Source organism: Papio anubis, chromosome 12 (assembly GCF_008728515.1).
Source record: "Papio anubis isolate 15944 chromosome 12, Panubis1.0, whole genome shotgun sequence".
In the NCBI taxonomy this organism is placed as follows: domain Eukaryota; kingdom Metazoa; phylum Chordata; class Mammalia; order Primates; family Cercopithecidae; genus Papio; species Papio anubis.
This window is the reverse complement of record NC_044987.1, coordinates 58,154,087-58,168,819: the sequence shown is the minus strand read 5'-3', so window position 1 is coordinate 58,168,819 and position 14,733 is coordinate 58,154,087. Positions and strand designations below refer to the sequence as shown.

The following is a 14,733-nucleotide window of genomic DNA, read 5'->3' as shown; positions in this document are numbered from 1 at the left end:
AAGCGTAAAATGCCGACTTACCTAGAGTAATCAGAGTTTTCAATGGAGAATGGAACTTGTGTTGTTTGAGAATAGATAAAATATGAGATATAGAATGCCTAGAGACATGGAGTTAAGAAAGCTTTCTGCCAGAGTAGTGAGTACTGTGTAAAAAGCGATCAGAAGAGTTGTTAGCCAATAATGAAAAGCTGGTTTTTTATATATAAAATCCCATATGTATATATGGGACTCTGCTTGGAGACAGAGTCTCCGTTGCCCAGGCTAGCGTGCAGTGGCACAATCTCGGCTGACTGCAACCTCCACTATCCAGGTTCAAGTGATTCTCATGCCTCAGCCTCCTGAGGAGCTGGGAGGTGCACGCCACCACACCTGGCTAATTTTTGTATGTTTAGTAGAGACAGGGTGTCACCGTATTAGATAGGCTGGTCTCGAACGCCTCATCTCAAGCAGTCTACCCGCCTGAATATGTTTATGTCACTTCTCTACTAAAATGCTAATAATAAGGTTAAATAATTTAAAAATTTTAAATTCACAAGGATGAAAAGAACAGACAAGACCAAGAAAATTTAGCAAATTGCAAGTAAACGAATGAGTGATAAACTTGACTTGGCAGAAGCGTTTAAGAAGCAACAGAATCCAAACCACAGACTCCAGAAGGATGTGGTGGTACCGAGTACCTCATGAAGTTTAGGGACAATATATAGAGCTAAACATAGGAGGGTAGGTTGACAGTCTATAGAGAAAGAGAAGTAACACTCCCAGTTCATTTTTCCCACTCTCTGCAGCCAATAACTGTGTTCCCCCATGCCCTAGCAGGAAAATGAAGGTTTACTTGCTGAAAAAGATTGAGCCCAAGAAGCTCTGAACCTAAACTGCTTGATACACTGGGAACAAGAAGGAAGGTGCCTTACCAAAAGGTGATTAAGTGAAAGTGTAACATACTGACACAGAGTTCCCCAACTACCTTTTCCAACTTTACACCCCAAATAAGATCCAGATTATGCCTCAAGACAGAAGATTGAAGGATTCTTTCTGGGAAGAAAACAGGCAGCAATGAGAGGTACTGGGACTGTAGTACTAACCTTTCCCTGTGGAAAGACTGGATTTCCATCCACTCATTCTACAGTGAACCCTTCCCCCACAGCCAGTCAAGTACTGCCAAGGCAGACTTCCTTCGCAGCTTTTTAGAGTCTCACAGTCTCACTTGTAAAGATAAACTAACAGCCAAAGATTACTAGATATTAAAGGAAAGCGTCTAATATTTAAAAAAAAAAAAAAAGTCTAAAATAAAGTGAAAAAAAAAATCCAGAGGGTAAAATGAAGAAGGAGGAGACAAAATAATAATAATAGAAGAAAATGATCAGAATTAGGCAATGAAAGTATTCATATTGAAAGGATGTAGTAAGTGCTCGGCCCAGGGAATGAAAACAGACTGAAAATGATGAATGAAAGACCTAAATGAAGGCTTATCACTACGAAATTTCAGAATACTAAGGTTAAAGAAGAAAGTCCTAAAGCTTCCAGAGAGAAGAACCAGCTTACATTCAAAAGATCAGGAACCAGAATTTTAACAGGTTTCTAAATGGCAGTAAAGAAATACTTTGGAACTACCTAAGAAAAAGTATTTGCAGCCTTGAAATCTATACCTAGGCAAACTATTATTCAAGTGTAAGAATGGAATAGTTATATTTTGAAATATTCAGGGTGTCATAAAAGTGAACCTCCCATGCTATCCTTTCCAGAAAGATAATATAGGATACAGTCCACCAAGATGAGGCAGTAGATCAAGAAAAAAGACAATCTAGGAAATAACAGCTTCAGCACAGGAGAAAAGTAAACAAAATTTCCAGCATGATGGCTAAAGAAGCTTATAGGAAGATAATGCAGCAGGCCTAGCTAGCAGCCAATTCAGGCTGAAGCAGAGAGAGGAGGCTTCAGGAAATACATCTCTAAGAACAAAATGGACTTGATCAATTTTATGGTGTGCTTAGTTAGATTGAGAAGAATTTTAAGGGTTTTTTTTTGTTTTGTTTTGTTTTAATTTTTTTGAGACAGGGTCTCACTCTTATCACCCAGGCTAGAGTGCAGTGGCACAATCTCAGCTCACTGCAGCCTCAACCTCCCAGGTTCAAGCAATCCTCCCACCTCAGCCTCCTGAGTAGCTGGAACCCCAGGGATGCACCACCATGCCCGGATAATTTTTTGTATTTTTGGTAGAGAGAGAGTTTCACCATGTTGCCCAGACTGGTCTGAAACTCCACCCACCTCGGCTCCCCAAAGTGCTGGGATTACAGGTGTGAGCCACCACGCCTGACCAGTTTTAAGATTTTTGTCAGAGTTTGGGGAGTTTCTAGTGACAAGTACATAGAAAAACTCAACTGGTAGAAAAAATGGCAGTTACCACTTCCAGTGAAACAAACAAGTGCAAGAAAGGAATAATACATTACATAGCTCAGCAGCAAACAGTATTTATGTAGGTATAATGAGGTAAACACTAAATGTTGATGTAATTTAAAATGTGATATTGAATGCATTGAGAAGATGAGGAAGGGAACTATGTGTGGGAGAGTAGAGTCAAGTTCTCATACTCTTTCAGAAAAAGCCAGTAGATAACGTACGGGAAAGGGGAAAAAATGTTTGTGTGAGGGCAAAGTGGTGTTAGAGTGCTAAATTCTCATCTTTCATGGTGGGAGCGTAGTAGATGATGTCTCCAACTGGAGGAGAACGGAGAATAAAAAATCTTAATATGAGCATATTAGAAATATGAAGGTGAAGAGACAGCTAAAAGGTGTTCTCAGAGTTTGGGGTAGATAGTGGAGCAGAGAACTTTTTTTTTTTCATTATAAATCTTACAGTGGTTTAGACTTCTTAAACCGTACTTATACTTTATTAATAATAATGTATGTGTTATGTATGCATTTATTTTTGAGTTCTCTAGGTGGAAAATTAAAAGGGTAATATGGTAGATTTTGGAGCTGTTATTAAGAGGTTCTAGCCTTGGCTTTGTCCCTTATCATCCTTGTAACTTTGGGCAGGATGCTCTTGTCTTCCTGGGCCTTAGTTTCTTCATTTATAAGAGGAAGAAGGTTGGAAAGATGATCTCCAGGGTCTCTTTTAGTTATAAAATTCAAAGATTTTATGATTTTTAAAAAAGTAGTGCTATGCAGCAAATGGAGAGTTAAGACCCAGACGCAGGCTTGAAATTCCCACATTTTTCTTTTTTTGGTTAAAATCAGACTTAGAGAGAAATTTTCACTGTGTTCTCTGAAAACAGTTCCACACCCATCTTCCACTGTGGAACCTGGGGCAGGCAATTGTCTGTGTACTCACTGGGAGACACATAGCTTAGTGTTATTTCAGTATGGTTTTCTTTTTCCCTTGATGTTTAATATTTTTCACTATGAATCACAGGTAAAATTTCCATGCCATGTGTAAACAATTTCACTTCTTATTGAAACAATGAATTCAGGAATGTCATGTTGGGATATCAGCCATTTTGCTTTTATCAATGTATGGAAAAATGCATTTATATTAATATAAGAAATGATGTCATTTAATATGGGGGTAGATCTTATGATTCAAGGTCAGCAAATCTCAGGAGGTGATTTAGGTCACCAAGCTGAGTTTGAAAAAGGAAAAAACCGTTTTCCTTCTGCTTTCTCAAGTATTGTTACCAGTTTTCTTCTCAGACTTTGGGATAGATGGTAGAGAGTAGTATGGTTTGTGAAAAGCAGGCCCTGGCTGATAATATCTTTGCCATTGAACCATGTGGCCCTGGATAATTTACTTCCCCTTTCTGGGCTTCAGTTTTCCCATCTGCAAAAGAAAAGGATTAGCTGAAATAATATTCAAGATACCTTTTAGTTTTAACGTAGTATGTTTCTACCTCCTTACTTTGTGTGTGTATTCATTCAGACCATTCAGGAGACCCAGTTAGGTTTAGAGGTTTTTCTTAAAAAGCCCAGAATCAGTGAGAGTGAACTCTTTCTCTCTAAGTATCACTCAAGCAGAGAAAAATCAGTTGAATACTAGAGTCAAACAAAAGAAAACTTACTGTTTTTAGTAGGTGTTTTTTTATACCCCCTGTTGTCTAACTCTGAAGGCCTGCTTTCTATTCACATGATTTGTGGTTTTCTTTTTTAAAAGAGGGATATATTTAAAAGTTTGACTTAGCCACTCTTAAATTTAAGTGCTAAAAGAGTTAAACTTTAAGACTGATGCCTCTTCACATTTGTACACTGACATACATTTTATAAAGTCTATAAACTTTCTTCATGTGTAATATGTCATTTGAAAAACACATTTTGCAGAACTGTGTTGTCCACTTACTGTGTGTTTGATGTGTGGATGAGCATGGGTGTGAATATGCACATCCACTTACTTCGGCTCTCCGTTATGGTCAGTTAGGGAAGCAAATGGTGATATTCGGAGACACAGTTTAAGAAGTGAAGAGCAGACAGATGAAAACCATTAGCAAGTTATCCAAAGCACTCAGAAAGACACTTAATTTTAGAAAATTGGCCTCTAGCAGAAATAAACAAAGGGCAGATCTCGCCCATAAGCCAGCAGTTTCCCTATACCACCTCTCCAGCTGTGTGCTCTGATCTGGACAAAGAGGAACGTTAGAGACTCAAGAGAAATACAGAGCACAGCCTCTGTCAAAAGTGAGTTGCAGTTTATTTGCTTAATAAGCATTGACTAAGTACCAGCACTATGCCAGGCACTATTGGAGTCAGAGATGAATACAAGATGGTCTTTACCCTTGTTTATACAAAAGAGAGGGGCTGAAGGGAAGCTGGCAATATCTAAAAAGAAACACTGGTTTTCTGGTATATGTCCCTGAAATTGGTGTTAGCAAACCCTACCACGGTCTGGGGGTAGAAAAGAAGGCTAGATACAGGGGTCTTTGAAATATCCTGATTCACAGTTGGTCACTCTTAGTCTTCTCTAAGTTTAGGGGGCAAGAGAACAGTAAGTAGATGAAGAGGCTACCTTAAATACCATCGTAATTTAAGTGGTTGTGCATATTCATACACATGCTTATCTATATGTCAAATACCCAGTAAGTGGACAGTACTGTGAGGCTGATAATAGTATCATACATATACATTTCCTCTTTTAGAGTTCAAAAAAAATAACTTGTTTAGTGGTTCATTTTTCTGAAGCTTATAATCTGCCAAAATATCTTTAATTCTGTTTTTTCACCTTCACAGCTAAGATACCAACATGGACTGGGGACTCCAGACTTGCGACAAACCCTTCCCAACCTGAAAAACTTCATGGAGCATGGACTAATGGTCAGGTGGTGAGTACCTTTATCTCTGATAACCAGAAACTGTAATGTGGATAATGATCCGGAAAATCTTTTCTGACTTCCACATTGCTCCACACCTGCATCTGAGTTTTCTTCTGTGATGAGATATCGGAGGAAAATGAAAGGCACCATCACACTTGGGGAGATCTAAGCTCCCGTCTGGCTAAGGAGGATGTAGCCCTCTTGGAGGGAGGAGGGGCCAAGAGGATACTGCTGGAACTTTGGGAAGGTGGCTGAGCAAGGAGCCCTTGAGGGCATTGCTGAGACAAACTGAAAGACAGCCAGTATGATTCATGGTAAGGGAGACCCAGAGCCCCTTGGACCTTTCCAAAGAACAGGTGAAGGGCCTGATTATGGAATGAGCATCAGGATCCATGACTGTGAGCATTAAAGGAAGAAAGCAGATAAGGAATAGGTCAGGGGGTCAGGACTTAGTGTGAGACCAGTAGGTACATTCTGAAATGTTTCTTGTATTTGTCAGTACCTGTTGAACCGTGAGGGCAAGCTGCTGCTGAAAGTGCTCCATCAGGATAGACCTGGACCTTTTAAAAAGAGAAGGGGAGAGGGGAAGTCTGGTAAAAAGAAGATACTAGATTCATACACTTGACCTAAATGGAAAGCTGTTGGCTGTATCCATTTAGTAATTCTTGACGTTTGAATCCTTGGGTAGTGGGCAGTAACTTACAAAATCACGTGACTGGAAAGCAGCCTTGTAGAGTTAGCCTGCTGGGGGCAGCACTAGCTTCTGATTCCAGGTATTTTTCCCATCATCTGCTGTGTGGATTTGAAATTCTACCTCTCTGAAATTTGATTTCCTCTGCTGATGTGCCTTCAGAAAAATTTTTTTAAAAAACTGTGATTGGTCTTTACTTTGATTTTCAAAACGGCAAGTTTCAGATGTCTGGTCTTAGATAGGACTCAAATACACAACTGTTGTTAAGCAAATACACAACTGTTTAAAGAATTCCACTCAAAACATCAAAATAATTATTAAAGCTTGGTGTTGATATGGACCCGGATGCCTTCAGGAATATGAGAGAGGAATTAAGTTTTAATGTAAAGTAGTAAGAATAATGAAAGTGAGCTAGCAGGCATTTATGTAGCTTGTCTCTGTGTGAAGTTCTGTGATAGGCGCTCTGGAGGGAAACAAGAAGGCTCAAGCCCTGTCCCCAAGAGATTTGTGGTCCAGTTGGAAACAAGGCATAGAATTCATGAAGAGGTTTTCTAACACAATGGTAAATAACCTAAAATAATGAGAAAATTGGCAACCTACAACGCTAATTAATTACACTCAATGAATCTTGCTCAGTGCAGGATAGCAGGTTGTCCCTGTACCATTTACTGAAGTGTCTGTCTTTTCTCCACTGATGATAATGGCATCTCTTTTGTAAACCAAGTTCACTTATCCATAGAGACCCATTTCCAGGCTCCCTAGTCTGTTCTGTTGCTTTATTTGGCTAGCCATCGATTAGTATCACATTTTTAATTATTGTAAGATGTAATTTCTAAAAGTCTTGTTGAGATTTGAGGATGAAATAAAAATCAAAATGTCCATTTTACTACTGATAAAGCTGCTTGGAAAATGGGGCTTTCGATCTGTAATAAAATGGGCTTGCAAAGATGTCACTCAAAATTAAACTTATCCTCATAATCACAATGTAAACTGGAGAGCCACAGGCTTTCCCTAGAGAGGCAGACCCTTAACTAATTGGCAGGCAGTGATCAGGTGGCTTCTCTGCAGGAGCCCAGATAGGGCTGAGCCAAGAATACCCAGTTGCTATTTTGCCCTCTAAATTCACCAATCAGAAAAGACCGGCCTCCTCTGAGAGAGTGAGAGGATGGAGAGAGCCAAAAGTGTTAACTCCTAAGCCATGTTCCTTCATAGGAAGGGAAAAGGAAAATACCTCCAGCTTTCTTGGTATCTGTTAGAGAAAAGCTCCTACGTAAGGCTCTTCTTCAAAACTCTTTGCTTTTCTTGACTTGAGTCTTTGAGTGATTTCACAGCTTTATGACATTGGGTCTTCCTAACTATGAACATGTTACATCGCTTGCTTTTTTTAAACATACCTCCGTGAAGTTTATAATTTTCTACATAAGGGTCTATGCATCTTTTATTAGATGTACTTAGTCATATTAGCTTATAGTTTTGGTTGCTGTTGTAAATTTTTTTATTATAATAGTTAACATTTTGTGGCTGGTATACAGGAATAGCACTGATTTTTAGTATTTTGAGAGTGTGTTCTGGCAACCTTGCTAGCAGTTACAGTAGTTTGTTTCGATTCTCTTGAATTTTTTGTGTATACAATCATATTTTCAGTGAATAATGGTATTGTTTCTATTTTTATAACTTCATTATTTTTCTTGTCTTACTACGTTTTATTACAGAAAAGGAGCAGTGATAGTGGATATCCTTGTCTTCTGACTTCAAAGAGAATGCTTCTAATTTTTCACCATTAAGTATTATATTTATTGTAGATTTGGGTAGATATCCTGCATTAGCAAAAGGAATAATTTTTCTATTCTTAGCTTACTAAGAGTTGTTTTTTAATCATGAATGTGTGTATTTTGAATTTTACCATGTTTATTCTGAATCTATTGAGGTAACACTACATTTTTCTAATGTTAAACCATCTTTGCCTCCTGGTCATGATGTGTTATTTTTTCCTACATTATTGGGTTCCTTGGCTATTATTTTAGAATGTCTCCATCTGCAAACTGAAATGAGACTGGCCTACAGTTTTTCTTTCACATAAAATCCTTGTCTTATTTTGGTTCGAATTGACCAAACATGATGAGGTTATAAGAGCTTCATAAAATAAACTGAGGATCTTTACTTTCTTTTCTATTCTCTAGAACAGATAGGAGGAAATATCTCTGTCTTAAAGGTATGGTACAACCTAGAAAAAAACTAGTGTTTTTTGTTTGTTGCTGGGGAGAGTGTAGATTTTTAACTACTGATTTAATTTCTACAATGCTTACAGGTCTGTCTCTGTTCTGTTTTTCCAATTCCTCGTTTACTCGCTCCAGTCTGATTTTTAGTTCTATGAGTATGCTGAAATTCCTTTTATCTAGCTTGGTGCCTACTGAATTCTAAACATAGGCCCAAACCCAAAGGTCACTTTTCATCCTTACCCTGTTCAATGTCACCTGGCCTTGCTGGCCGTTCCTGCCTTCCTGAAACACTCTTCCTTGTTGTCTTCCACAGGGCTGCCCTCTCCTGGCTTTCCTGCTTCTAGTTTCTCCATGGCCCCATCTTAGGCCCTCTTCCCTTTTTCTCTCTCTACTCTCTTCTCTTTTTTTCTGTCCTCCTCTGTCTCCTCTCTACCCCCTTCTTAAGTGTTCTCACCCATTCCCATCGCTTTGAAAGCCATATATGCTTATGACTCCCAAAGTTTTGTTTTCAGCGTAAGCCTCTCCTGCACACTCTGGATAGCCAGGGGCCTACTTGACTCTGCCCCTGGGAGTATTACAAGCATCTCAGCCTCAACACAGCTAAAACCCTCCTTCCACCAGCACAATTCCTCTCAGCTAATGGGACCCTGTCTACCCAGTTGCTCAAACCGGGGAATCATCCTTGATCCCCTTCTTTTCTTCACTCACATCGGAGCTAATCTTATTCATCAGCAAGCCCTGTCATCACTAACTGCAAAATACACAATCTGTTCACTTCCCATCTCTGCTATTACCACTCCAGTCCAAGCCACCACCTTTTCTTCCCCAAACAGCTGCACCAGTGCAGTTTGTCTCCCTGATTTCCCTCTTGTCCTGCCTCGGTCCACTCTCCATAGTAGCCAGAGTGATCTTTTTAAATGTTAGCTAGATCTTAATCACGCTCAGCTTCAGTGGCAAGAGTGAAATCCAGGTTTTTTTCCACAGTCTGCTTGGCCTCTGCCTCATCTGATACCACTCCCTTTCCACTCTCACGTCCTGTCACTGTAGTGGCCTCTGTGTGGTGATGTGAATAAGCTCTTTCCTGTCTGAGTGGTCGCGCTCACTGTTCCTCTGTAGAATGTGCTCTGTCTCTTCCTTCTTTCCTACCACCATCCTCACCTCATCGCCTCATCGAGAGGGAATAGTTTAAGAAAAGCAGCTTTATGAACACAGCAGCTTTACTGGCAATGAATAGACACCTTGGCTGGAATGCAAATTCATTTTAAGAATGGGGAGAATCTGGGCTTTGTGGTTCCTTGGCAGTCCTTTTTAAGAAAAAGAATACAAAATTACAAATACGAAATTAGAAATGAAAAAGCATTTGGAATGAGAAACAAATGACAACAAATTACTGGAACCTTAGAGAGTAGGTCCTTTTCTTCTGAGATGTCTGTAGACAATTTACTCAAATTATTTACATATAAATGCTTCCTCATTGTAACCTGACTGCCCTGCTCCTCCTAAAACACTGTGATTTCCAGCAACTCTCAGTTCTAAGGTATGGAGAAATTAATTGACTTTCCAGGCATAATTGACCCATGAACCTGTAGCAATAAAACTAGAATCTAGGTGTCCTGGCACTGATGTAGCAAACCCATTAAGCTCCAAGCTCATACATTTATAAATGTAGTGCCCCTCTGTGCCAGCTGTGCCAAGCACATAAACACTGGGTGAACAAGAATGTGCCACTTTATGGTACTGTAATGTAAAAAAGGCTACTAAAGTAGATGCAAAGCACTGCAAAATGAATGCTACATGTTAGTTCCAAGTGAAGATCACGGCAGGAAGCCAGGCTGGAAGTCACAAAGCTAAACAGAGCCGGAACAAGCACTTTGAGTCTCAGAGGAAATCTGAGAATTTCCGAGAGCAGCCATGGAGTGAGGAGTTACCTCTCAAGCCTTTGCTCCTTAGGGCAAAGGGTAAAAAAACTCAGGTTCCTAAGGGAGGCTCTTACATCTTTGGTAAAGCAAAACACTTCCATTTTCTGTGTGGTTGTTACCATTCACAGATTGGTCCCTGTGGAGGCAGATTGCTGTATGTTCTTTTGGTGTTGAGGATTTTATACTGGCTGAGGATCAGTGCATTCACTGAATTCCTCCTTATGGTAAGCTTCAAAGTTATGTGACAGCTTGTTTTGTTTTATTTTGTAAAGAAAAGCTGTGATAAAAATCCTTTTAATAAAGTAATTCTTTTTCTTGCACATTATGGAATTCTTAGCTAATATGAGAATGATCAACCTGATTAATCCTAAAATGAACCCCTATTTTCTGTGAACACAGTTGCACGGGGCACAGCTCTCAGTGATTTATGCCAGGTCTTTCCAAAAGGAGTGCCCATTTTTTCATCCTAAGATTATAACCTAGTCGTAACTACCAAGCAACACAATTTTGAAAAGCAGAATTTCAGCTTAGAATCTGTGCTCTTGAATACTTTGATTAAAAGTCACCAGAATGTCATTTAAACATCCCGTTTTTCTTTTACTATTGCCTGCAAAGTGATCCGAGACTCAGATTGACATGCACATGCACCGCTGATGTGGGTGCTGAAGAATGTGCATGCAAGCTGCTGTCTGATGGCTGCCTGGAAGACGATGAGTTTAGAACTGAGTGGAAGAGATTATGTGCTGAGGTTGCTGTGAATGGACTGTGTGATGGGGCCCCAGCATCCAGGTCCTGAGACAGTGCCTCGATTTTGTCCCTCCACCACTCCCCCACATTTTCTCAACTGACCCCCAGGTATAGCACTCTCCTACACTTGGAGGTCACCTCCGTTCTTTACTTAGGCAAGTTCCCACTACCCAGAATAGCCTGCCCCTTCCTCTGCCCTATCCAGATGTTGCTCTCACTTCAAGATCCAGCTCATATCCTCTCTCATTCATTCACTCACTCAGCACCACAGTGGCAGATACAGAGATAAGTATGTATTCTCTCAGTAGCTTAGAGTCACTTCTCTGCCTAGTCTTACCCACTAGGCTTTTGAGCAGCTTGGGTGTGGGGACCACGTCTTACTTATCTCTGTGGTCCCAGCCTGGCATTACGGAAGCCAGGGAGGCTAGAGAAGGGAATGAAGAAGCCATCTGAGCTGTTCTACTCATGGAATATGCTCCTTGAGCTTGTGTTCAAGGAGCTTACAGTCTAATTAAGGTAGTGAAATAGGAGCAAACAACATGTACTGAAAAAAGTAAAAAGTATGACATGCTATAAGAAAAGTGGGTAAGTTATTTTGAACATTCAGAGGAAGCCCGTTAGTTCCCGGTGTGAGGGGTGTAGAGAAGCCTTTACTAAGGAGATAACATTTCAGTGGAGAGTGGAGCTGGAGCACAAGAAGAATTTGACCACATGAGGATTGGGGTATAGGACCAAGTAGGTTAAGAAACAGTGGCCCAGTTAGGTGGAAAGACTAGGACTATGAATTTGAATACCAGCACCACCATTTACTGCCTCTGTGACCTCAAACAAGTTTAAGCTACCTGCCTCAATCCCTTTACCTATAAAATGAGGGTAATAGTGCCTACCTAACAGTGTGGTCATAAGAATTAAATATGTAAGTACCTAGCATACTGCCTGGCACTTAGTAATACTTAATAAGCGGTAGCTTGTATAATGAATAAATGAATCGTATTTACTGTCTATATCTTTTTAAAATCAAATACATCCTTTGCTATAGGTGTTTTTACTTTGATGTCTATAGTCATCTGACAGCTTGGTATAGAATATGGCTCTTGTTCATGTTCTGGCTCCTGCTGTCTTGTACGTTAATGGTATAGATTTACCACGTGTCTACCTCTCACTTACCGCAAGTCCTTTATAAGACCACTCTGAGGACTTAGAAGTACCCTACACATCTGTTTGCCTACAAACTTTTTTTGGTACCTGCCTTCTTAGGTAACTCTCACCCATAATTAGAAGTTAGGAATAATAAAATCTCTTACTTGCAAAACTTTCTATGTTTTCACTTAAGCTTGCAAGAACCCTGTGAGGGTAGCTGGGTAAGAAGAATGACCACTATTTTACAAACCAAAAAACTGAGACTCACAGTGCCAAGCGACTTGCCAAGATCACATGATACTAAGTGATGGAACTGGGACCAGAAACCCAGATTATCTGACTCCTAATCCCATATTCTTTTTACCATATCACAGTGCCCTTTATTGGGTGATGGCCATTCTCTTCCTTCTCTGCCCTTCACCTGCCCTCCTGTCTCTGTGCTACCTCTATCCTAGTGCCTCCTACCTTCCTCAGGGAAACCCACCAGAGTCAAATCCAGAGCGCTGGAAAGATACACTGCAAAATTAGGCAGCAGGCCTGGTGGAAACATTCCTGGTTGTTTATTCTACCCCGTTTACCTCCAAGAGGGAGGAAACTAAAAGTCATAAAACTTTGGGAAGAATTTAAGAACTTTAAGACTGAAAGAGGCCGGGCGCGGTGGCTCAAGCCTGTAATCCCAGCACTTTGGGAGGCCGAGACGGGCGGATCACGAGGTCAGGAGATCGAGACCATCCTGGCGAACACGGTGAAACCCCGTCTCTACTAAAAAAATACAAAAAACTAGCCGGGCGAGGCGGCGGGCGCCTGTAGTCCCAGCTACTCGGGAGGCTGAGGCAGGAGAATGGCGGGAACCCGGGAGGCGGAGCTTGCAGTGAGCTGAGATCTGGCCACTGCACTCCAGCCCGGGTGACAGAGCCAGACTCCGTCTCAAAAAAAAAAAAAAAAAAAAAAAAAAAGACTGAAAGAAACAAAAATGATCACATTTCAATTTCATTGGTTGAGAAACAGGAACACGGAAGAAGGAAGCACGTGGGTTGGGTGAGTGGCCTAAAGTATATTTACCCATAGCGTTTGTGGAACGCTTCCTGTAATGGCATGCTCTTTTTTCTGAACAAGAAAAAATAAGAATAAGAATAAGATAAAAGCAAGATTTCAAAGCCATCTGTCCTGTTTTTTTCATAGAATTTTTTATCCTAAGTTTAATTTTTCCTGATTATAGAGTTTAAACTGTGTAACACCTCTTTGCAAAGTAGTGTAACACAGAGGAAGGAGCACTAGATTTGGGAATCAGAAACTATGGGTTCCAGCTTCAGCTCTATCACTTAATTTTCATAAGTTTGTATTTGAGTATCAGTTGTTTTGTTTTGTTTTTGTTTTGTTTGGTTGAGATGGAGTCTCGCTCTATCACCCAGGCTGGAGTGCAGTGGTGCGATCTCAGCTCACTGCTACCTCCGCCTCCCAGGTTCACACGATTCTCCTGCCTCAGCCTCCCAAGTAGCTGCGATTATAGGCATGCACCACCACGCCCAGCTAATTTTTGTATTTTTAGTAGAGACGGGTTTTCACCACGTTGGCCAGGCTGGTCTCGAACTCCTGACCTCGTGATCTGCCTGCCTCGGCCTCCCAAAGTGCTGGGATTACAGGCGTGAGCCACCGCGCCCAGCTGAGTATCAGTTCTTTAAATGGAGTTAATATCACCAGTTACTGGGAAACTAGTGGTATTATTTGCCAATAATACTATTATTTCCCAACCATAGTTTTTGTAGGCCAAATGAGATAATGTTCGTCAAAGTGGTTTATAAACTAAAATGAACTGTGCAAAGTATTATTAAGTATTATTTTGGATTTGACAATGCATTAAGCATCTCTTCGGCATATAGCATTGTTCAGGAGACAAAGGAAGATTCAAAAGTGTAAGATTTTCCCTGCCGTTCCTTAGTCGACAGTTGTTTAGTTTATAATCTAAATTACAGATAAGACAAATTAAAAATTTTGAAGGACATGACTTGCAAAAATATTCTTATACATTGTTCACCCTCGCTGTCGTTTGGGACTTACAACCTGAGGCCCATCATTACTGTGTAGTCTGCTACAATGATGGAGGGCAACGTTGGGCTGACTTATTTTGTTTCAGGACCAGGCAAGCCATTTTTAAAGAGACAGAATAGAATCAATCTCAGTGACCTTAGTAAGGGTGGAGCACTGAGAAGTATCTTTGGCTGTTCAACAGCATGCTAGAATATTTCTCCAGAGTACTTTAGTGTTTAACAAACACTAGTGTTTAATGTTGGGAGAAGTAACTCGTGGCTTTATGTGAGGCCATCTCACTTTAGTGGTAAAATCTCCAAATAGTCCTTCTGCTGACCTATTTATAATGTAGTCTTCTGCTCCTTTTGGTAAATAGAATCAAGCTATAGCTTTAAATAAAAGTATTAGAAGAAGAAAATACCTAAGAAATTTGACACATTTTAGGAAAATGTGTTTTCATTAAACTGAGAATAATGAAAATTTAGAATAAGTGAGCCCATCTACTTTCCTTAAAATCAAGTAATGATATGGTAGTTCTGCTTTTACGCCAAACCACTTACCCTTGAAAATGAGACAGTATCCAGTATTTAAATCTTTACAAAGCCTCACTTTTTAGAAACAGATCTACCCTCTTCCCTTCCGTCCATCATCCTTATGCTGAATTCAGAACTGAAATCTGGCAGATGACCCTCT

At 40.2% G+C, this 14,733-nt stretch overlaps 1 protein-coding gene across 5 annotated transcripts in view; it reads left to right on the top strand.

Annotated features, from left to right (window-relative positions):
* UVRAG (UV radiation resistance associated) overlaps nt 1-14,733 on the top strand; it is a 329,716-nt gene that overhangs the window by 296,525 nt on the left and 18,458 nt on the right. For all 5 annotated transcript variants that reach the window (XM_003910437.5, XM_031653097.1, XM_021926331.2 and 2 more), the window contains one exon: nt 5,214-5,305. In XM_003910437.5, coding sequence (XP_003910486.4) covers nt 5,214-5,305 — 92 coding nt within the window. The remainder of the gene's footprint in view (nt 1-5,213; nt 5,306-14,733) is intronic.